Below are 26105 nucleotides of genomic sequence, written 5' to 3' on the forward strand. Positions count from 1 at the left end.
TAGTGCCTGTCCTAAAAACTCTCTCCCATCTGGCTCAACCCCCATCCCAACATAGTCCACCTTCCAAAATGCCACACTGGCATCGTGTGTGCATCCAGTGCCATGCAAGGGCATAGGCATGTGAATGTATGTGTGTATTTGAACCCTAGTTTTTTTTTTTTAAAAAAAAAAAAAGAAAAAAAAACCACACTGAATGCTAGCAAGTTTTCTTTCGATTTTGTGTATGCCTGTTGATGATTAAACACTTCTGCCTTTCAGTGAGTGCTCTTCTTCCCTAAAAATTACATTGTATTAGAGCTTTCCTATGAAGTACAGACTGTTTGTGAAATATCCTGTAGCTGAATAGTGTAACTTGCAGTATTGAGATATACAATAACAACTATTTATTAACATGACAAAACACATACAGCTTCTGAGAACTAATGTCCATATATCTTGATAACAGAAATGTCAATCCTTGATAGTGCCTGTCAGGTGCACACTACAGTAAAATGCAGAGACATTGAAGTGGTGTGGAGAAGGAAGAATAAGTAACAACACAGTCCCAAGAGGCTGGGAGCTTGAAGGCAGTCCACTGATGAGCAACAGGGTGCTGTTATGACACAGTCCTATGTGGCGATGAGCTGGTGGGTAGTCACATGCAGATACCGCAAAGTGGTGCCCTCAGGAATGGCTGACGGAGATGCAGCTCCGTACAGGGCTCACAGCAAAGGCGAGACGACATCTCGGCCGACGGCAGCAGTGGTAGGAATAGTCTGTATCGAAGACTCGTAGCAGATGTTGATGGGTTGGAGCCCGGAGCGCAACTAACTTCCCAATGGTGGAGAACAAACATAAGTAGGCATCCGTGGAAGAATACGTAAGCAGGGTCACATGGACTTGTGACCGAGTGTATGTGGATATGTGCCTGTGAATGCTGCTCTGTGGACCGCAACCTGCACATCCCAAAGTTGTGCAGCTTACCCCATCCCCCACCCTGTGACCCTCAATGCTGTGGAAGCTGCAAGAAGCTCAGTGGTAACAACTCAGTGACTCTTCTGTTGACAAACATCTGCTGAGGTGATGCAGAGGCCATATTTAGCCCACGAAGCATATACACAAGTGTGATGGCCGAATGTGCAGGGGCACAGTCCTGCCTGTACCACAGTTTGTATGATGACATGGTACTCGACAAAGTATCACGGTGGCCTAATACTGATCTCTCGTAATAAATATAAAATAAATCCTGTGCAATGGGTATTGACATTTTAGTCATCAAAAATGAAGTTCCTGAGCATCTACCTCTGTATGCAGTCTAATGCTTCAACTTTTCATTATCTCCACTTAGTACACCCATCTCTTGTTATCAGTTAACACATTCTGAACTGTATATTTAATCTGTAATAAGGAGACATTTGCTCTCATGAGAATGTAATCTTGGGTTTTGCAGCAAGGGAACTCTACGAGGGGCGTTTGAAAAGTCCATGCAAAAATAAAAACTATGTACCTTTTTTTTATTTTTCAGCATAGTCTCCTTTTAGACTTATACACTTCGTCCAATGCTGTTCTAATTTGTTATCCCTTCTGAATAATAGGAATTGTCCAAGTCTGCAAAATAGCTATTAGTTGCTGCAATCACTTCCTTGTTTGAAGAAAATCTTTGTCCCAACAGCCATTTCTTCAAATTGGGGAACGAATAGTAGTCTGAGGGAGCCAAGTTTGGAGAATAGGAGGAATGTGAAACAAGTTGGAATCCTATTTTTGTTAATTTTGCGACCACAAGTGCTGAGGTGTGTGGTGGTGCATTGTCGTGATGGAAAAGGACTTTTTTGCGGTCCAGTCGCCAGTATTTTTCTTGCAGCTTGGTTTTCAAACGGTCCAATAACGATGAATAATATTCACTGATAACAGTTTTATGTTTTTCCAGATAGTCAATGAGGATTATCCCTTGCAAATCTCAAAAAACTGTTGCCATAACCTTTCCGGCCGATGGAATGGTCTTCGCCTTTTTTGGTGCAGATTCTCCCTTGGTAACCCATTGTTTAGATTGTTGTTGGGTTTCAGGAGTATAGTAATGTACCCATGTTTCATCCACAGTGACGAAACGATGCTTAAAGTCCTGCGGATTCTTCCTGAACAGCTGCAAACCATCCGTTCAACACTTCACACAATTCCATTTTTGTTCAAGGCTGAGCAATCGCGGAACCCATATTGTGGATAGCTTTCTCATGTCCAAATGTTTATGAAAAATATTATATACCCATTCATTTGAGATGCCCACAGCACTAGCAATCTCATGCACCTTAACTCTTCTGTAATCTATCACTATATCATAGATTTTTATCAATGATTTCTGGAGTCGTAACCTCCACAGGGTGTCCAGAACGTTCAGCATCACTTGTGTCCATATGGCCACTTCTAAAATTTTGAAACCACTTATAAACTGTTCTAATCGAAGGTGCAGAGACACCGTAATGTTTATCAAGCTCCTCTTTAGTCTCCTGAGGCGTTTTGCCTTTCATAAAGTAATGTTTAATCACCACACGAAATTCTTTTTTGTCCTTTTTTTGACAATCACTTGACTTCCTTGATTCACACGAATGCCAAACACAAATAAATATAGCAATACGGGTGAAACTTGGTGTGCGCTCTTTCCAAAAACGCTACTAACTAATCATGACCTTGATATGCACCATTGGTGCCATCTCTCGGACTTTGCACGGAGTTTTCAAATGTCCATTGTATTGAGTTTTTAACTCGAACAGTATCTACACTCATTGTCATAAAAAAAAAAGCTGCACTCTGAAGGACAATGCAGATAGTGACAATTGTTGGCAGGCAGATAGGTGGTAGCACACACATGAAATGATTACACTTTTCGTCTTAGAAGCACCAACACCTTGGGATGTACGGCCACAAAATGTACAAGCTAATATGGTGTCAGGCCTCTATGGTTTTGAATACAAGCATAAAGACGTGTGGTGTGGAGTTGTACAGGTCTCAGATGTTGTACTGTGAGACTTCATCCCATGCCGTTTATACGAAAGCATGCAGATCCTGCAGATTGACGGGTGGAGTTGGAAGTCCTGATGACATGCTCCATGGTATCCTAGACATTCTCATGAGTTGGGTAGAGATTGGGCTATGCGGCTGGCCATGACCAGTATCTGCTGCTGCAAGGATGCTCAGGCGGCAGCAGTATAAGGATGAGTGTTCTCATGTGGAAATAGGACAGGGGCACAGACATTCAAGAACAGCAGAGCTACCACTTGCAAGCCCTCGTCCTTGCTCGAGGTGGCTTGTCACAGAGCCTGTTAGCAACACTAATGGTGCTTGGGCACCATAGGACAATTGTCCCCACACCGTCACACCAGGACATGTGATGGGAGACCACAAACTGCTCATTCTTGCACTCTCCACTGCACCTGTAGACACAGATTCGGAGGTTGTAACCTCCAAGATAGAAGCAGACTTGTCACTACAGATGATCTGCTGCCAGTCTACATGGCCCCATGTCCATCATTGCCAATATTAGGTGGGTCGGGTGTGACGCTGTGGGGGTGAGTGGGAGGCTTCACAATGGTTGGTGTGCGGTGAGCCCTGCATGATCCAGCCTCCTGCCAATGGCACCAGTACTTACACGATGTTGTAGACATGGCAGGACAGCCCAATGAATGGCCATCGTATCTCCTTGCATGTGGCTCCTCGTGTCGGACATTCAGATTCTACATGTCATGTATGTTAGCCTTCCTGTGTCCATTACCACCAACAGTGGGCAACGGTACTGTCTGTATGACCAGTGTGGTGCACAGCACAACGATAGGACCACCGAGGCGCTTGCAACCCCACAGTGCAGTCCCTCTCGAACTCATCCATATGGGCAACCAACTTTCAGATGTGGTCACAGGGGCATAGGCCATGTTCAGGTAGTGCTTTAGTGATGCTACTCACTGGCATACTGTCCAGCATGACCATTTGCGGACCTTTTCTATCAACTGATGTCCATGTCACCAAGGCCCCACATGTGCTACCTGAGTGCATGGCCAACCGTGCCAAAGAAGCCATTAGTATAGCTGTTACTATGCAACATATCTGTCTAGTGGATCGGTTTAGTGCTTCTGGGTGCAGCTCTTTTTATGACACTGTGTGTAATTACACACTTATGCACTATAGAAACTGTGACCTGTCAGACAGTTTATACCTGCATCCTCACTTCATATATGTTTACTGGCATATGTTATGCAGACAAATTGCTGCAGTTCCGTTTTTTTTTTTTTTTGTTTTTTTGTTTTTTTTTTTCCCCTTCAGTGTCTTGTATTATAGTATTGATTATGAGTAATATTGTTATTTTCTTTGTTGTCCTGGTATCACAGGTGTTGTTGCAGTAGTGTGCTGATTATTGTTGTGTTAGTATTTACAGTAGAGTCCCGTTAACCAGGACTAATTGGGACTGGACCTTGTCCGGATTACCGATTTGTTCGGATTAGCCAGAATTACAGTGATGAGTTTCTAGAATGAAGTGTACCAAGCAGATAAGTAGGCACACCATGGTAACAAATGGGAACAAGTGTGGCAACAATGCCTCAGTCTCGCTACCTGCCCTTGTTGTTGCGCATTGTTGAGACCTTTGTAGTTTCTGAGGTCAGTGCACTGGCAGTTGGCTCACAAAGCATTTGGTTATGCTAGTTATTGATCGCTGGCACACATAACAGTTGTATTGTATTCATTGAGGTGTAGCGGTGTACGTATTTTTGTCATGAGTAAACGGAAACATACAATGTTAACTCTCAAAGAAAAACTTAATGCTTTGAAGCAGATAGACAAGGGTGAGAATGTATCTGAACTGGCAACAGAAATGGGTGTTGACAAAGCAACCATTTGTGATTGGAAGAAGAACCGAGTTAAGCTTGAACAGTCCTGTGCAACATCTTCTGGAAAAACACTCGAAATTCAGCAGACTTTGAAACAGTCCCAGTATGATAAAGTGGATGAAGCTGTTTCCCTTTGGTTTGTGCAGGAAAGAGAAAGGGCAACTCCTTTGAGTGGAGATCTGGTTCAGGAGAAGGCTGTTTACTTGAACAAGTTAATGAATGGTGATAAGTCCTTTAGTGCGAGTGTGGGTTGGTTGGGCAGATTCGAAAAAACGTCATAGAATCCATCAGCTAACAATTACTGGAGAGAAGCTTTCTTCTGACCATGATGCAGGAAGGAATACTTGGGTGAGTTTGAAAAAATGATAAGACAGGGAAAGTAGTATCCCCAACAAATTTATAACGCTGATGAGACTGGCCTTAATTTTAGGGTACTGCCAACAAAAAGCCTGGCATCAAAACCAGAAGACCATGCTCCTGGTTTTAAAATGTGCAAAGATCGTGTGACTTCATTAGTGTGCAGCAGCGTTGCTGGTAATGACAAGCTGCCTTTAATGTTGATCAGCTAATCTGTTAGGCCCAGAGCTTTTAAAAACTGCAACATGCAGTTCCTGCCCGTATATTCTCGGAACCAGAAAAAATCGCGGATGGATGGTAAGCTGTTCAAAGAATGGTTTCGTGGCCAGTTTGTTCCCTCTGTTCGACAGTTTTCTAAGGAAAATCATTTGTCTCCCCATGCAATCCTTTTCTTTGATAATGCGCCATCTCACCCCAGCACTGAGGTATTATGTGATGGAGAAATTGTGGTGAAGTTTTTTCCGCCGAATGTTACACCACTTCTACAGCCAATGGACCAGGGCATACTGCAAACATTAAAACTGATTTCCAGAAAACAATTTTTAAGAATGCTGATCCAAGATGATAGCATTTCTTTAGTGGACAAAACAAAAAAGACCAATGTGAAGGATGCTGTTTATTGGGCCACTGAGGCATGGCAGAATAAATATTTCAAAAAATACTCTGAGAAAGTCGTGGAGAAAACTGTGGACATCTCTTGAATTACAGGACAATCTAGTTAAAAATGAAGAGGAAAATCTACTACAAATGATACAGACAATCCCTGGATGTGAAGAAGCTAGTTAAGGAGACGAAGATGAGTGGGTGGCAGCGGATGGGGCATGTGTGGAGAACCTTACTGATGCTGCTGTGACACAAGAGCAGGAAGAAGTGGACTGCCCTGATGGAAGTGACAATGAGCCTAAAAGCGACAAAGGAAGTTGGTGCCACACAGTGATGCAGCAGAAGCCCTTGACCTCGCGCTACGTTATTTGGAGCAACAGCCCACTGCTACACCTGCTGATTTGATGTTTATGAGACGATGGCGCAACTATGCGTCATATAACGGAATGTCTTCATTACACCAAAAAACAACGAGTTTTTGTCATCTAAAAAGTAGGGATAAAATTTCCACTGTATTTTAGTAAGTTTGACATCTTTTCTTTCATTGTTATGCATTGTTTAAACCTAATGTTTTCATGCCAATTCTTCTAATATGTGTTTACTGTACTGTGTAAATTAAAATTGTGTGCAGTTTACTACACAGTTTTCCATACTTAGACTAACATTTTTCATCTTCAGATTAACCAAACGTTCGAATTACCGGGGTTCGGATTAGCGGTACTCTGCTGTACTTTGTTTGGGTTAATTATTGTGTCAGTTAACAAAAATGAGATAATGCTGTTTGATGTGTGATGCGTAGATACAAGTAATAGAAAGAAAACTGCAATAGATTTCAAACTTTTGCCTATTTTCTATCCAAGTCTGTCAACATACACTACTGGCCATTAAAATTGTTACACCAAGAAGAAATGCAGATGATAAACGGGTATTCATTGGACAAATATATTATACTAGAACTGACATGTGATTGCATTTCCACGCAATTTGGGTGCATACATCCTGAGAAATCAGTACCCAGAACAACCACCTCTGGCCATAATAATGGCCTTTATGCACCTGGGCATTGCGTCAAACAGAGCTTGGATGGTGTGTACAGGTACAGCTCCCCATGCAGCTTCAACACGATACCACAGTTCATCAAGAGTAGTGACTGGTGTATAGGTGACGAGCCAGTTGCTCGGCCACCATTGACCAGATGTTTTCAATTGGTGAGAGATCTGGAGAACGTGCTGGTCAGGGCAGCAGTAGAACATTTTCTGTATCCAGAAAGGCCTGCACAGGACCTGCAACATGCGGTCGTGCATTATCCTGCTGAAATGTAGGGTTTCGCAGGTATCAGATGGAGGGTAGAGCCAAGGGTCGTAACACATCTGAAATGTAACGTCCACTGTTCAAAGTGCCGTCAATGCGAACAAGAGGTGACCGAGACGTGTAACCAATGGCACCCCATATCACCACTCCGGGTGTAACGCCAGTTTGATGATGACGAATACATGCTTCCAATGTCCATTCACCGCGATGTCGCCAAACATGGATGCGACCATCATGATGCTGTAAAAGAGCCTGGATTCATCTGAAAAAATGACGTTTTGCCATTCGTGCAACCAGGTTCATCATTGAGTACGTCATCGCACGCGCTCCTGTTTGTGATGCAGCGTCAAGGGTAACCGCAGCCACGGTCTCCGAGCTAATAGTACCTGCTGCTGCAAACGTCGTCGAACTGTTCGTGCAGATGGTTGTTGTCTTGCAAACATCTCCATCTGTTGACTTAGGGATCGAGACGTGGCTGGACGATCCGTTACAGCCATGCGGATAAGATGCCTGTCATCTCGACTGCTAGTGATACGAAGCCGTTGGGATCCAGCACGGCGTTCCGTATCACCCTCCTGAACCCACCGATTCCATATTCTGCTAACAGTCATTGGATCTCGACCAACGCGAGCAGGAATGTTGCAATACGATAAACCGCAATCGCAATAGGCTACAATCTGACCTTTATCAAAGTCGAAAATGTGATGGTACGCATTTCTTCTCCTTACACAAGCCATCACAACAACGTTTCACCAGGCAACGCCTGTCAACTGCTGTTTGTGTATGAGAAATCGGTTGGAAACTTTCCTCATGTCAGCTCGTTGTAGGTGTCACCCTTGGCTCCAACCTTATGTGAATGCTCTGAAAAGTTAATCATTTGCGTATCACAGCATCTTCTTCCTGTCGGTTAAATTTCACGTCTGTAGCACGTCATCTTCGTGGTGTAGCAATTTTAATGTCCATTAGTGTATATGTGACGGACAGCTGTGTGATTGTCATTTGCTCTCTAGAATCTTCATTATGTGCAGTTATTTGATAACTGAGTAAAAATAATGTAGCTGTTTATAAGGTTACTACTCTGGTGATATTGCTGAAAATCCACAATGGCACATGATAGAATGAAGTCTCCCACTCTAAAATAGCTTTAACTGGTGGTCTCTCAGTTCAATAACAGGAACAGCAACATTGATTTAAGTTGGATATCTTATCACATTCATTCATATTAAAGCACACTCTAGCTATGACCCATTCACAAACAGTCCTCTCTATATCATTAATTGTTTGCCAACCAGAAAATGTTTATTAACTGCTTTGTACTCAGTCAAATTTCCTTCACTTGAATACTATTACATCAAATTAAGTAATGCCTGCAGTGAAGTTCACATAGTGGCAATGTGGTCAGTATAGATTTGCATTTTGAAGTCAGACAAAAGCTGAATGCAACCCTTTGTTACATTTTGTGCTTGTCATATTATGAACCTTCACAATGAAATTTGGTTTGTGTTATATCTAGGTGCTGTTCTTTTTGTGCATAAATATTGTTGGAAGGATTCCTGCTCATTTATCTTTTTAACACAAGGATGTCTCTGACAAGATTACTGGGTACAAACTTTTTTGGTAATTATATGAAATAACATAGAGCTGTTAGCTGGGTAACAGCTATCTACAGATTGTGGAACAAATATGTGTTGGGGAACATAAAGACAAGTGTAAGGATAATTAGCATAACTGGTAATTATGTTTTACTTTATAATAATATAAGGGTCATATTTGCTAGTGGTGCTGTCCTATTGAATCACATAATAGTAACGATTAAAAGTATATCAGGTAGCTGCAATATTGATAGTCAGATGAACAATGAGAGCGAATCAGAAAGACTTTTCCTCTATTTTTAAGCCAAATTACAGCTGTAAATCCAAAGTCAACATATCCATTCTCAGTGGTGGATCTTTCTTGTACTGACCCAGCCATATACGTTGGTACTGCCATGGCATGGGGCTACTGTCAGATGTTGAAGAGGCAGTTGTGCTTCATGCATTCACGCCATATGAGCAGCGAAGTGTGATTTGTTTTCTGTGGAGCAAGGCACAAATGCCCATTGAAATGCACATTTAAATGCAGCCCACATAAGGGGAAAAATCTTGCTTTGAGCAGTGTGAGGTGAAGGTGTTTTGAGTTTGCAAAAGGGCATGAAGATTAGCATGACAATGAGCCTTCTGGGAGGCTGCATATTTCACTGACTGACAACAACATTTCCAGCAAGGATGTAGTGGTAAAAATGTAAATGTCGTGTGACTAGGGCCTCCCGTCAGGTAGACTGTTCGCTAGGTGCAAATCTTGTGATTTGATGCCACTTCAGCGACTTGCGCGTCGATGGGGATGAAATGATGCTGATTAGGACAACACAACACCCAGTTCCTGAGCAGAGAAAATCGAACCCGAGCCCTTAGGATTGACATTCTGTAATGCTGACCACTCAGCTACCTGGGGCGGACTGATGTAGTGGTGAAAGTGGATCTGACTGTACACCTTGAGGACAATTCCTGGGAGCTTGGCATTTCGTATGGTCGTGTTTACATTATCCACAGTTCCTTAGGGTATCAGAAGTTTTCGTGTCAGTGGGTCTCTAAGTAATTGGATGATATGATGAAAGGTAAGCAAATGATTACTTCAATGAATCATCTGCAGTGGTATGCCAAGGAGGGTGACAATTTAATGGATCACATTGTTACTGGCAGTGAAACATGGATACAGCATTTCACACTGGAATTTTAGCTGCAGAGCATGGTGTTGAAACATCCGGGTTTGCCTTCTGTTCATTGCATTTTGTTCAATGCCCTCTGTTGCAAAAGTGATGTTAACAGTCTTCTGGAATCACTGTCTACCCCTCCTTCTGGATTTGATGTCACTAGGTGCAATCATCAATGTCAACAGTTATTGTTCCACACTGTCACATCTGCAGACTGCCATCAGGAAGAAGCGCTGATGGATTCTTGATGTGGTCAACAAGACAATGTGGGGCCATATGTGGCAGTCAGAACCGCCAACAGTATCCAGTCATTTCACTGGGAGAGTGTGGACGAGCTACGATACAGACTGGACATCGCCCCTAGTGATTTACACGTTTTCAGTCTGTTGAAGAAGTTCCTGGCAACACAGTGATTCACATGTAACAACGAAGTGAAGACAGCTGTCCAATGGTGGTTTCACAGAAATTCAGACAAACGCTACCACAAAGTCATCACAGATTTAGTGCTGCAATGGGGCTGATGTCGGATCCCATGTGGGGCTCTCCAATTCGAACTTGTGTTTGGTTGTTACAATGTATCCCTCTGGGATGGATTGCCACTTCTCATGTAAAATTCTCAGGCTCACAATTTCTCTACTATATTCAATTTCTCAATTAAAGAATTATTTGGATAGTCAAGTTTATCATCACTTTCAGAAAAAATTAGGAAATAAAAGTATAAAATCAGAGCTGGGAATTAAACAAGCTTAACAGTTCAAAGAAAATGACAGTCATCTCATGTGGGTGACCGGATGGGGGTTCTGACTGCCACACATGGCCCCGCATTGTTGTGGACAACAACCATGCCGACCACATTGAGAATCCAGCAGCGCTTCTTCCTGATGGCAGTCCGCAGACGTGATAGTGTGGAACAATAACTGTTGGCACTGATGGTTGCACCTAGAGATATGATATCCAGCAGGAGGGATCCACAGTGATCTCAGAAGACTGTTAACATCACTTTTGCAACAGATGGCGTTGAAGATTCTTTTAAAAATTGCTAACAACTTTTTGATTAATTACTTTTCAGAAAATATAAATTGTTTATTGGGAAAAGTAAGATTAGGGGTATGCAATGAGCTAGATCTTTTTGTGAATAAGCAGTTATTAGCACACACCACATTTCTATGATCACTTGATATTGGAACAACTTAAGTTACAGATTTCTCTTAAAGGAAAATGTTTTATGGAAAACTAACTGTGCCGTGAGAGTTAGCAGCACTCAATCTACTGACCTATAAATTTTAATAAATTTTTGCATATATATTAATTTTGACATTTTAAGTACTCACGGTACATCTGACATCAGTCTAATAATTAAAAGAAAAAAAAAAAATCAGGTATCTAAATAAAAGTGTAGAATGGTAGCAAATGGAGTAATTTCATCTTGCTACATTTTATGTTGAACGCACTAAATTCATAAAAACATCTCTTTTGAAACTGCACCTTCTAACGGCATAAGACACATGAAAGAAATTGAATATTCAAATGTTGTGCATAATTATTTGGCATACAAGACCAAAGTTGAATTGCCTCGATATAGTTCAGCCCGTGTCTTTCTTTTTAGCTCTTTGTTATGTTTTCTTCTTAATTGTGGTGCCTTTGGATTCTTCTCAGACTTCTGATCCATTTCTTCGTACATGGCAGTTAAAAATTGTTACATCATATTTCTAATCTCTACCAAATAACTTCTGAGATTTCAGTAGTATTAATAATGTGGGTACTATCTCCACACAACATACATAACCTCATTTACATTCTTGTCTCTGTCTGTCATGTTCAAACTCAGAATCCAAACCATCAAGACTGAGAAACATTATTTCGAAGTGTCTTAATGTGTTTCGGTTGTTTATCTCTGTACTTCGGAACTCAATGCATCTCCAATGCGGGCCAGTGTTCAATGACATACTCATTTCTGCATCTGAGCAGGTATTTTCTCTGGTAAAGTTCCTACCATTACCATCCCACGTTGAAAATTTATGTCGTCCACTGATAAGAGCTCACCACATGCAAATAAAAATAATAACATTGCTTAATAACTGCACTTTTACCTATGACATTTCATATTATAATTCTCAGTTGTAAGTATCATTCATCCATAAGAAAATGAAGAGATACGTATCACTCCTCTTGGGCAGTGTGTATCACCACAATTGATGTACTCCAAAGAATTCAGCCCTCTACTATGCTAAAACACCATGGATCATAAGGCTTTGATAGCTGCTATAAAACAGCTGATTTAATTTTTGCTAGCCGTCCCAGTAGATGCAACATCCACTGAGTGTGGAAGACATGGCTCATTCGTAGGTGTCTTCAAAATGTAGGGGAAGATGAGAAAATACATTCTTAAAAAAAGAACAGACAGTTTCCTTAATAAATATGAATTGACTGTACTAATTCTTTGAGGGTTCCACTTTGACCATCATTTGGCTGTAAGACACTAACGATGCATGCCAATTGCCTTGTGGGAGGTTCAGATCACTACATGCTGCTCTTCACTATTTTTTGCTTTAACTTCATCTACCCGTTTGTCTTTTCATCTTCTGTAATCCTCTTACACAGTTAAGGGATCTAATATTCTACACACATATCCATAAAATATCAGATTTATTTTCTATGATGACATAATCCTCCTAAGTAGTCCCTGACCAGATATCTGAATGGGGCACAATTTTAGCAACAGAATATTTTGCCCTGAAGGATGCCATTATCATTAAATCAAACAACACCTCTGCATATCCTCAGGAAATACCATGGTTGTAGCTTCCCCTTGATTTTGGCCATTCTTAGTACTAACAAGCAAGCCTGTGTTGGCTGATGGTACAAGCTCAGAACCATTAGTCATCCAGAGAGTGTAGAATTTGTAATTACTAAACTGCTTGCTGACCCTTTTCAGGAACCCCATGTTAGTCTGGCCTCTTCACATGTAACCATCTGATATGGTTGCACCTGCAGCACTGCTATGCGTTTCATTGAGAAATTTAAGACATATGCTATGGCAAGGTCCTTAGTTAGAGGGAAACAATATTGTTTTGTTATTTGTGACTATTGGAAGAAAATATTATTTCTTTTGTATTTAATTGAACATGATTTTTCTTTTCTGTTCATGTATATTCCTCTAGAAAGCTGATTAACATCTGCCATGAAGCAAGTTACTGGGAATTGATGAAATTTCCAGTTCCATCTCATATAACAAAGATATATAACAAGTGGCATGATTTGAAGATACTATATGAAAGCATAGTAACAATTGCTCAGGGCTTCAACAAGATAGTAACATGTGAGTCTTTTCTTTCTTTCTACATGGTTTGTGTTTTGTATTTAATGACCAGCACTAATTTTTTAAAACCAGCTCAATACAAAGATGGAAAAAAATCTGCGATAATCAATGCTAATATGTTACTGTAATGCTATTTAGCATTTGAATTGCTGTACATCTTGTGTTGTTTCATATCATTTTCAGCTTTATCTGATTCTGAGCGGTTACTCTTCAGAGAATCAATAAAGGCTTGCAATAAGAAGATTAAACCAGGACTTACATCTTTAAAGTGGAACAGTGACGTGTCTGATATGTATATTTCAGAATGTCTTACATGTATAACAGAGGTAAAATATTACGAAATATCAATGTCTCTTTGTGGTAAAATGCTTTACTAGAATTACTGCAGTATGTTTTATACTAGGATTTGTGTTGTAGTTTCACGATATGTTATTGTTCCAATTTTTCCAAACCAGATGGTGCAATTGATTATTCAAAGAATCTGCTAATTAAGAAATTGAATCAATTAGAGAAATTACAAATCGAGGAATTTTACATGTAACCCAGTAATCCACTGCAAAGATATACATTTTATCAACCATACAGTTCATCCAACCTTACCAATTTTGCATCTAACATACACTTAATGAAATTTATTGGGTGATTCAGTAGAATTGCATCACTACTTAATCTGACCCTTAAATTATTACAAAGTGAAATATACTTGCCAGTTTCACTAATTATTCTTGCACTTGTCTTTCTATATCACCACCAGACAGTAGGTCAGCAGTCTGGAGCTAGCTATCAACTAGCTAACATCTCTATGTCAGTTTGTATAATTACCGAGCAGTAATCACTTTGTCAGCATATTAGTGACAAAGTTTGTGTACAGTAATCATGATAGTGCCATGTAAGTAGTGCCATAAAAGTACATGATCAGAAAAATTGATAATTCTTTTGTACTTTTGGGTCTCTCCATGAAAAGTGAAGGTTTTGCACCTTTGTTTAGTGGCAACTCAACAAAGTTCAAATCATCAAACCTTTTGCTGTATGTAGTGTCATATTCAGGTTTATCTGTTTTCTTCTTTTTTTTTTAAATTTATTTTCATGTTAATACCTCAATTTAAATTGTACAAATCTTATGTCTGTAACCATGTGGTTGAGTTTCTGGCAGAAATTGTACTGGAGGTCACCATCACACAAAAGGAGATACCTGTGTTTACTGGTATTAGAGGGGTAGGTTTTTTGGTTAGAGTCAGGAATCAGGCACTGTGTAGTAAAAGAAATTAAAACAACAAAAAAAAAAAGCCCCACAAAATACTTAGGAATGCACAGAAAAGTAAGATTAGCTTATTTCATCAGAATATTAAAGGAATGAGTAATAAGGCAGAAGAGCTTCTTGTTTGTTTGGAAAATTGAGAGCATGAAAAGATAGGCGTTGTGTGTCTTTCTGAGTATCCCATAACCACAAGGTTAGGGAAGTTAAGTATAAAAGTTAACACTCTAGCATCTTAAACAGGTAGAAGTAATATGGGAAAAAGAGGAGCTGTTACATATATTAAGACAGAACACAAATTTAAAAACATCCAAGTTAAGTAGATTTTGAAGTGATCTGCATATACAAGGTGAGCTTGTGAATTAATACTAAAAAGTGGCTCACTTTTAACTGTAAGTGTGTATAGATCTCCACTGGGAAATTTTGAACTGTTTATGAGGCATATGCATACCTTACAATGCTCTCTATCAGGTAGCAGCAAGCAGTTAATATTCTGTGATGATTTCAACATAAATTTTCTGAAGGATTCTGATGGGAAAAATTGTCAGTAAACCTTATTTGAATCCTACAATTTGATCTCAGTAATAAACTTTCCATTGCAGCTGGATGAATACAGTAAGATCGTAATTGATAATGTTTCCTTTGATGAAGTTCAAAGCAAGGAAATGACTGTATACCCATTAACAAATGGACTCTCTGATCATGACGCATGGTTAGTATATATAAGATAGTACCTTACAGCATAGATTGTCCTAAGTGGAAATCATTTAGAATGATTAATTATTCCCGGACAAACATTTTTAAGAATAGTTTGCTAGAGATGACCTGGGATGAAATTTGAAATGAGCCAAATCTGATACAAAATTTAATCTATTCCTTGATAAATTCAAATTGTTATTTGAAAATAGCTTCCCACTGAAGTTAATGAGAAATGACATTAAATGGCCATGTAAAAAACCATGGATTGCTAGAGTGATTAAAGTATCTTGTGAAAGGAAAAGGGAAATGTATCTGTTGGTAAGTACAATCCTGCAGTCGCTGCACACTACAAAATTACCCAAAATTATTAAGAAAAGTTTTTAACATGCACGTTACCTCAGACATGGTTAATTCCAACAACAGATGTAAGTGTGAATAACAATAAAAAACACTCAATACATAATAACCATTCAAATTATAAAAATTTTAACAATTAAAAAGGTCGATAATGTTGTGGTGTTTCCAAAAGCCACCTCAGATGCAGTTGCAGTCAGGTCTAAGCATCCAAAGATGATAGTGGACTCGAGTGTTTGAGATGTGCTTGTGTGTATGTGTGTGTAATGTTTTTAATGTCTGATTAAGGACTTAAAAGTCTGACAGCTGAATTTTCAAGCGTTGTTTTTCATTTTGTGTATATGCAACACATCACCTCTCATAAATACATTCTTGTTTATTGCTGAAAAACTGATGTGACCTATCTACACCTACATGTGCCTGAGGCTCATCAGTTTCTAATTGAAGCAACAGGTTATTATTTTCCGCATTGACCACAGAGCTGTCAGATGAAGTTCTTAATGTGTTCCTTCTGTTACCTGTTGCCACTTCCCACCTCCTTTATTGTTCTCCCTCCTTAACCTCCATAACTCTCTTAGATGTACCTAATTCAGCCTGAAGGTCAGCAATTTTCTCTTCATGTTCCACTATCTTCCTGTTTCTGCTACATATCCTACAAAGCCACTTGAGAACCTCTTTACTTCTACAATTCCCACACTACTATAGTGAACCCAGTAGAAAAAAAAATTACAACCTCTCTCATACCATACCCCAGAAGTAACAATTCTACAGCAGACAGAGACGTTGCTCATGATAAAATAATACTTTAGTATGAAAAGTCAGTCAGACTACTGTTAACCAAGAAGCATGTTTACAAAAAATTGTCCTACACGTAACTGTGTAAACAAACTTCTTGTGCAAAGTTTATAAATCAAACAAATTCTTATAATTTACATAATGTTCCAGGAATATGAATGAAATAATGAAAGGATATATTTTACTTAAATTGATGGAAAGAGAAAAGAACAATTGAATGAAATTCAGTAAGTTAACTGCATTAAAATGTAAACAAAAGTACGACCCTATCCCGACTTTACGATCTTTTCAAGTTTTCTGAAAGTAAATGTAAAGAAAACTGGAACCTTTAGTAATAAGCTTGGAGTACACAAAGTTTTTAAAACTTTAAAAGAATGAAAAACTCATGTCTCACCTGTGCAGGGTTGCACTGCATGCCAAAGCAGTCAGCTAAGCACTGTCTGTACATTGTTTTCTGCTAAACACATGAACTTTCAATTATTTAATTTTAGTTCTTGTTGATGATCTTGTTGCCATAACTGGTTCTCCATTCATGATTGAATATGACAATATTTTTAGCTCAGTCTCCTATTTATTAGCTGTCAAACAGCATTACTAGGAATAGGCCTGATAAAACTGAAAAAAGGCCACTTTAAATCTGGAGCTTTGGTATTTAAATTAAATAAATAAAAACTCTTCATCAGCAGAAGAATGAGAGGCAAGAAGTTAAAAGAATGATGTGCATATGCTGAAGGGATGGAAATATTCAAAGACAGATAAAAGTTACAGGAAATTGATCAGAGGCAAGATGATCTAACAATCAAGAATGATATATTGGAATATGGCTAAAAATTAGGTGATAGTAAAAGCAGATTAAGATGAAAATGTGTGAGATATATGTGGAGAAAACCAAAGATAGAAGGAAGGTACAAAGGGAGCACAAATCCGAGAACTGTCAAGTTAAGGATGTGGAAAACAAGAGAGTACGAGGTGTGATCAAAGAGTAGCAGGAATTTTTTAATTTGGTGGCTTTATAAAACTGATTTTGATTTTTTTTTATCTTGATGGTTCACATGTTCCTGATGTATGTTTGCAGTTCCAGCTGTTTTGTATATTTGGTTTATTGTTGACAGTAGAAAAGTTTATACTTTTGTAGCGTGGTCAGCAAATTTTTGCTTTCGAAGAACATGGTTCAAATAATTTGCACTAAACTTTGCATGAAGAAAGAAATAAAGTGCAGCACAGCTTTTGAAATGTTGACTGCAGCTTTTGGCAAATGTACTATGACTGAGACAGTAGTTTACAAGTGGTACAAACATTGAGAACAGGGTCTAGAAGACATTGAAGATGACAACTGCCCTTGGTTCCCTTTCATGTCAGTTACTGCCAACAGTGGGGAAGAAGTAAAGGAAATGGTGCTGGAAAATCACTGAATCACCATCAGAGAGTTTGCTGATGATGTCGGCATATTCTTTGGCTTATGCTAAGCAATTTTTTTGGATATTTTGGGGATGAAATGTGTAGCACCAAAATTTGTTCTAAAATTGTTGAATTTCAACCAAAAACGATGTTGCATAGACATAGCTCAGGAATTGCTGAATGATCTAGAACTTCTAAGGAAAGTTATAACAGGTGAAGAAACATTGTTATTTAGGTATGTTTTCAAAACCAAAGCCCATTCATCTCAGTGGGTTCCTGCCTTATGATCATATGGATGATACGGAATACTAACTGGAAGTTTATGGACCGACCTGTCCATGGCAGTGCTGGAGGCAGAAATCTGGTTGAAAGACATACTTCCCACCTCGTATTATTTTTGTTTCTCTTGGTCCTTGGTGTAGCAAATTTGTATCATTGAGTCTGTCCATTTGCGAACATTATTTCTGTATTTTGGTTTCTTAATTTTATTGACCACATTTTCTGTTCTCTTGTTTATCATGCTGTATCTTCTCTTGCTTCGTTAACTTTGTTTCCAAACTTTTCCCAAATATTATTTGCCTTTATTCAGATTTGACTGGAATATGTGAGTATGCAAATAAGGATTGTATGGTATGTTTGCATACACAAGTGAAGTTGGAGTGCCAACTGTTCAATGCAGTATTATGATAAATAACAGACTACTCTGATGAAGGTAGGGGGTTTTTCATCTTTTTTTCCTGAAATGAGTTTCAGGCCCACTGTGGGCTGTGTTTGCCAATATTTCATTATCAAATTTAAATGAAATTATGGTCTGTTATTTCTGTTGCTATGTACATGTTCTATCATATTTTGTAGTACCTACACACAGAAAAGATGTAGAGAACAAATTAAAAAAATGTGATAAAGAAGAGTTAGTCCTCTAGTCAGTCACAACATCCATTTCAGTGAACTGAATTCTTTTTTGGATGTAGATATTTAAGTGATCTCCTGATTTTTGACCTGTCTTTACATTCATCACCAACTAGTTTGTTTCCTCACACATTTGCTCACTTGTCATACATGTGTCTTGGTGAGATTCTGTCACTAAGCTAATCTAATTAGTCCTGTGGTGTAACATATCACTCTGGCAGAATGATGTGTCACACTAAGTCTACACAGCTGACTAGTGATGGTCATGATTGTTGCAACAACACAGTAGTTTACTAATTGAGAATGGGAAGCTGTTTCTGTGTCTTTGTTATCCGTTTTGCATGGAACGTTTATATGGATGGATGCCACATGTCCACAAGGTGGGACAGTGATTGCAGTGTTACCATGATTTGCGGTAGATGCTTGGGGTTTGTGTAACCTCCATAAGTCAATATTCCAGTTTCGAGTAGCACAGTGCATCACTGAGGAAACGCATGCACTGTGACATGCTGAATATCGCCACAGAACAGAAGATCTTTAAAAAAGAACTATCAAAAATGTCATTAGTCAAATGTACGATCTCAAACTGTACGTATGAGTGATGTATTTCTGTTGCTAAATGTTGAAATATGATAAGTGATTGTACATAAAGATATAGTATCAGCATTTGGTAAAAGAAGTAGTATGTTGTATTTCTTTATAAAAGTTAAAAATTAGTGAAGTTTATCTGATTACAGAATAAACACAGCTGGAACAAAGTTAAGTGAGTTGTGCTGACTCAGTCCAAGAAGAAATTTTTTTTAGAGGTACAGCAATTCAGAACTTAGATAACAAAGTTGAATGTGAACACACATATATTAAAGGGATATCATTGCAGTCACAAGATTGATTCCTGATTGGTGGCTCTCTTTCCCATTGTAGAACTGCTAATTACCCATTTACTCCCAATTTTCTTTTTCAAATACAATATAAAAAGTGAAGTGTCCTCTGGACTCTCTCATTTATTTCATTTTCTCTTGCCTCTGACTTGAACAAAGCCAAAAGTGTGATAATTTAGACGTTCTTGTTTAAAATTTGTGCATGTGATTTTAAAAGGTGCTTTACAGAATATGTCATCTTGCTTTATTAGCATGACTCATAAGACATGGGGAAATATTGATTTTAATTGAATGTGTATTTTTTATAGCTTCAAGACTTTGTTGATGATTTTAAGAAATCAAATTTGGAAATTGTAAGGATCTGTGAAAAAGTTTGTGATTCCCCGCTAATATTAATTGAGCCAATGAGGTCTTTTGAATTACCAGAACTGAAAGATCATTTGAATCATTACAGGTGAGACCCCTTTTCATTCATTTTCTGTAGTTTTTTATTTTTTGATATTTTCAAAACATGTTTTGGAGGTCATATTCTTATTCAGAATATGCTGTCAACTAGATAGGAACACATGCAACAACAGATATCTTTGTGTTCTGTAGTCTGTTGCACTGCACCAAGGACATCATTACTGCCTCTAAAATTTGGCTGAGAATCTGTCAGTCATTGTCAAAACGAGTCACTGAATGACTGCTTGGTTCGAAAGTGTACTTATTTATTTTTTGAAACACCAGAACCATGTGACTCAATGGGAAGATCAAATTGCTTGTGTCACAGAGATATACAGGGTGACACAGAATGAGTAGTGGCAGCCATGGGCAGGTGGCAGAACTGCGGGTTCATGACAGTTAGTGAGTAAACAGTCTGCCATTTCAGTAACCATGGATCAGTGGAACAGACAACAGCATGCGTTAGCCATAAAAATGTTTTATAAAAAACAGTGAGAGTTTGGTAGCGGTCCAGAGGGAGTTTTGATGTTTTTATAATTTAGGACATCAGAAATCCCTAACATTCATGTTGAGAGTCAGCCTAGAGGCACAGACGTCATGATGCTGTTCTGTCGAAACACGCGATAAAATGTTGGCTTAATAACACTGAAGTGACTGGATCTGCCCTCAAGAAGAAACTAACAGACTACCAAGAAGTGTGCATTCTCCAGAGAACATTGATATTGTTTGCGAGTCTGTTTTAGGGAGCCCACGACATTCAATATGTAAGCAAACAGCAGTGGTTGGAATGTTTCGGGAGACTGTTTGCAGAATTCTTCATCTTGATTTAAAATTTCATCCGTACAAACTACAGATGGTGCAACAATTCAAGGACAAAGATTACCAGTTACGATTAGGATTCTGTCAACAAATGATAACAAAAATAAACAATGACAATGAATTTCTAAACAAGTTGCGGATGTCAGATGAGGCACTTTTCATCTCACAGGTTATGTGAATAAACAGAACTACCATTACTGGGCAAACACAAATCCTAATGATGTTCATGAGTCCCCTTTGCACGCTAGTTAAAGTGCCAGTATGGTGTTTTGTTTCATCACTTTTTCGAAATGAACAGGGAAACACAATAACTGTCAATGCCGATAGTTATAGAGATGTTAAGAACTTTTCTTACACCTGCACTGAACAACTTTCCAAACGTTCAAGAAGCCTGGTTTCAACAGGATGGAGTGACATCACACACTGCATGGCAATCAATGACATATGTGCGAGAATTTTTTGGCAACCGTGTGACCTCAAGATTTGATAACATTCCCTGGCCCCCTATATCGACAGATTTATCTTTTTGTAATTTTTTCTTGTGGGGCTACCTCAAGAGCAAAGTCTACACAACTCAATCAAGAACCCTGGATGAGTTACAACAGAGAATTTGGGATGCAATTCACAGTATCCCAGCTGAGATGTTCCAGCAGTCAATAAGGAATCTCAACAGCAAATTTCACGGATGTATTTGTACAGGAGGGTGCCATCTAAAGGATGTATTTTTAAAAAAATGATAAATGCCATCACTGTTTCATAAATGGCAAAGTTGTAAGGTTTCAATTTCTCTGAATGCAATTTCTTTCCTTCATTACTTCTAGTTTTATTGGATTGTGGAAATATTCCCGTTTTTCTGTGTCACCCGGTACTAACACAATAGTGAAAGTCACTGATGAAATTAACATGTCAAAGATAAAATATTGCAAGCACTGAGTGCAAGCACTAAGTATATTTTTTTAAAAAATACAGCATTAACCAACAAACTGCATATACAGAATGTTGCATAGTTTTAATTCAAATTAGTAGCAGGTGTCAGAATGCCAGGCAGCAAACACCATAAGTAGTTTTCTCCTGCAACAAATGTTGGTTTTTGTTTAAATTTAGTCACCAATTTTAATACTACTACTGAACTTCGATATATATATTGCATACCTACACAAGATTGCACTGTCTGTTTGGGCAGATTAAGTACGACAGAAATTTTTTGGTATGTGGAAAACGCATGATATATGTGGAAGCTACTTTATTAACAATATAGAGGGTGTGGTTATGCTCTGGTGGAGGTTGGTGGTTTGGGGGTGAGTTTGAAACCATTCGGAAGTTGTATAATCCCTTTATTACATGCTGTAGTTCATAGTGCAACTCAAACTCACATCAAGTACTGCTGGAAGGTGGATCTTGACCCATGGACCATGGCGGCAATGCTTTGCAGTAGGACTCGGGCCACTGTTATGCTTAGCTTATGCTGTGTCCTGCATGGCCAATGAAAGTGATGGGCTGATGGCGACTTGTGCTGGCAAGGGCCCAAGTGGCTGGATGGCTAGGAGGGTGCCATTCCTGCCCTTGGGGCATCAGATGCCGGCTGGAACCCATTGGCATGTGGTCCTCTTGCTATGACGGCAGAGCAGTGACGACCTCACATTGAGGGCCACCACTATGACAGTTGATTACCTGATAACTCACTGCTTCGACATACTCCTCCACATAATAAAACCTTTGCCAAAAGTTTCTGTTTCTTTGTACTTCTGAATGAATTTGAGAGGCCTGTTTAAACATCTCTGCACCATACATTTTGATTCCCACTAAAAGATAAAGTTCTTTAAATCTTGAATACTACACATGCCATTCACATTTCATGAACCTGGGTGTGACTATTACAGCTGCCTTTGGGGAAGTACTCTTGTAGTTACAGACAGAACCTCATAGAAAGGTAAAATTTTATTAGCCAGTTTATTGATGTTTATACTTAATTTGTGGCTCCTGAGCATGATCAAGTCTCACTCCTCTCACTTTTTGCCTTTCACACTTCTTTACAAGTTGCTCGTGGATTTGTTTCAAAATCAAGGGACTTTCTGTTATTCAGCAATGGTTTGCACTCTATCTGATTATCTGTGCTTAAAGCTGAGAAACTGGTGATGGTATGTAATAACTCATTCAGTATAATGTCAGAAGTGTAGTACCAACGCCAGTCATCTGGTATTCCTGTTACCACAATATGTCCTACAAATCTACTGTATCAAACCCATTATCCACTCAGAAGGGTTAGCTTGAAGAAAATATCTCAATATTAACAAGTCTTAACACCTTCCCATGCCAAAAATTCTCTGAGATTTTGTGCCACACATCGTGAGACATGCGAAAGTTCACTCCTTTGACGACAGTTTTTCTTATACGCTCCAAGGAGGTCTGTTAACAACTACTGCCAACAAGTGTTTCTCTTATAGGGCCATCGAGATATTTAGCTTTGTTGAGGTATCATTTTACAAACTGCATTTAACCACCTTAACAAGTATTATAAGGTTACAGCCTCCATAGTTCTCTCGTTATCTTTTTTGTGAGTTCCTTTTGTCCATTATTTGGCTTTGAAGGAATTCTCAAAGTCAGTACAACGTATAAATTCCCACAAATTCATCGTAACCTATTGGCCACTGTGACTTCTAAATGTCTTTATGACATGCTTCTCTTTATTCTAATGACCAGCTACAGAGCCTTTAAGTGCCTTAGAGAATATGACAGGATGTTGCTCTCCAGTTACTTTGAATGTGGGATACAGGTTTCTTCCTTTTTTGGTGGTTAATTTTTCCAACAAAGTACTATCATTACTATTTTTGTGAGTATTTCTGCTACTGGTTTTGGAATCCTCTCAATATTATTTTCAGTCTTGTACTGCTGGAACTGAACAATGACCCTACCTCTCCCGATAAACTAAAAAAAATGTTTGTTAGTCATTTCTACCACTTCCTTTGTTTTCCGAACCTCACGTTGTACCCTGCGCACTTCTCTTTCTATCTGTTCCACTCTGTTAACGAAGTTCTCATTATGTATTACCTATTTATGTAGGTACTCTATTCCAGTGGCTACTGGATCCCCTTCATCCTCCATCTTAATAACTAGTTCCTTTATTCTAGTAAATCTGTTCTAACCTTTTTTTTGAAAACATGCATTCTTATATTCAGTTGACTTTCAATCTGTTTCATATTGGTGCTGAATCTGTCTATCCACTGACTCATTTTATCTAACCTGTCCTGCAACTGCTTCATAAATGTACCATGTATATTTTTCCATGGATTGCATCTACAAAGTCATTCTTTTATCATGTACTACTGCTGCCATGATTTAACCTGTAAAAACTATCATTACTACCCTAGAAACTGATATTCCACAACTATTAATATACATTTTTACTACCAAAAACTGTATTGGTCACACTTTACTACTTAAAATTCACTATCACACTAAGGTAACCAGATAACAATAAGAAAAGACTGCGTTGCTACTCACCACAGAGTATGAAGAGTAACTGCTAAAAGCAAATATGTCATTTAAAAAACAGATTGTTTCTGCATGTGTTAAAATTGAAGCTGCAATGGTTTCACTACCATTCAGCATATGAATACGTGTTCTTAATGTTACCTTGTATATCTATCATACTTGATATCTCAAAACTTTATCTATAATGTGGACCACATTATTGTCTCTCTGGGCAGTTTTATGCAAGGGTACTGGAGACTAAGGTATTGAACACTCAGGAATATAAATGTGTCCACCTTATATTGCTGGGTGGCTCGTCATTAACTGTGCATGACGTGTGTGTTATGTAACTGTATAGTGTGGATGGCGGTGCTGAGAGCTTGTCCACCGTAGTTTCTTGTTGTTATGGATTGTTAAGGAAATGAAAAGGTGGAATATATTGTAACCATCACCAACAGCCATAAACATTTATTTAAGGAGGTTATGAGTGTCCCACTTGTGTTAAATTTGCCAATTTCGTGACCCATTTTCTCAAGAACTACTTCATCCAACTTAATGAGACTTTCGCTGGTTATTCATACATGCTTTGTGTACTTACACTCCTCTGGTTTGGTTGAAGTATATATTCTAGAAGTTAGAATTTTCTTTTTTCTGTTGTATTTTTTTGTCACATATTTTCCTTAAATGTGTGTGCATTTCACTGGAAATATACAGCCAACTTCTACCATTCTAGAGGTACAGTATCACAAGGGTATTATAAATTAACTGTAAAAAAATCAAGAGTCTGTCTTCTATAGTTTCTGAGAAAATGGGTCATTTTCCTGAGAATTTTTTTTTCAGAATTTACAATTGTAAATTAATTTAAATTAAACCTCACATTTTAATAAAGACAACAGTTGAAGCATGGCAGCACTGTATTCTTGTATGACCTTCTACATTGTCTGCATGCATCCTCTTCTTCCTCTCCAAAAAACTGGCCTCCTTTGATGGTTTATGGGCTGTTAGCTCAGTTTTGCTGACTTAATCCGTGTGAAGTTCCTCCAGTACAGCTTGTGTATTCCCACTAGTCTTCTCTTCCAGCTCCTCCAAGACTTTAAGTCTGCCACAGTATTACAATAATTAAGTGTGATGCCAGCAACATACACACCGAGCCTCACTGTGTGGAACCCGATAAACATATTTTTAGGTTCTCTTGTCCAAAGCACATTGTTGAATTACTCATTTCATATTTTTGAGATGCTGAGATGTGATACGCACAACAAAAAGATTCACACAATTTTAGCTTTCGGCCATTAAGGCCTTTGTCATCAGTAGACACACATACACACACGCACACACACACACACACACACACACACTCACACACACACACACGCAAACGCAACTTGCACACACGTCTGCAGTCTCAGAGAGCTGAAACCACATTCCATCCTGGATTTTCCATTGTTTGATAATTTCATATTTTGTGTTTTTCCTGTCAGACATTTCTTCAATAGACCTGGACTTTCCAAGCTCTATAAACTCTTGTAGACTCAGGCAAAGAGTTCTCATGAGTAAACTTTTCAAAAGTTACAGGTGATTCTGCATTTTTATGATTACATCACTCGCCTGAATGAGGGTTGTGGACAGGCTTGTCTTCTGTTCATATTTTATGGAGAAAGGTTGCCTATGGAGAAAGGTTGCCTACACAGCCTTTTTCATCTCATATAGGTTATTTACTTGACTTTTTATGGCTTGACCATAGTATTCTGGCAGTTGATTGATGGTATTGTCTAGTAGTTGACTTCTAATTGTCTTGCCATCAGACAACGGTTTCTTCAACAGCTCTGCATCCTCTGTTGTACCAAGAATATCACATGCACAATTTAAACAGGAATCACAGCTGTTATGCCAG

At 38.7% G+C, this 26105-nt stretch overlaps 1 protein-coding gene across 1 annotated transcript in view; it reads left to right on the top strand.

Moving 5' to 3' along the window:
• Nucleotides 1-26105, top strand: part of LOC124802831 (dynein axonemal heavy chain 2) — a 1031222-nt gene that overhangs the window by 195039 nt on the left and 810078 nt on the right. Inside the window, 3 exon segments of the mRNA XM_047263843.1 lie at nt 13032-13189; nt 13373-13515; nt 19786-19931. Coding sequence (XP_047119799.1) covers nt 13032-13189; nt 13373-13515; nt 19786-19931 — 447 coding nt within the window.

The sequence above is a fragment of the Schistocerca piceifrons genome, chromosome 6 (genome assembly GCF_021461385.2).
Source record: "Schistocerca piceifrons isolate TAMUIC-IGC-003096 chromosome 6, iqSchPice1.1, whole genome shotgun sequence".
NCBI lineage: Eukaryota > Metazoa > Arthropoda > Insecta > Orthoptera > Acrididae > Schistocerca > Schistocerca piceifrons.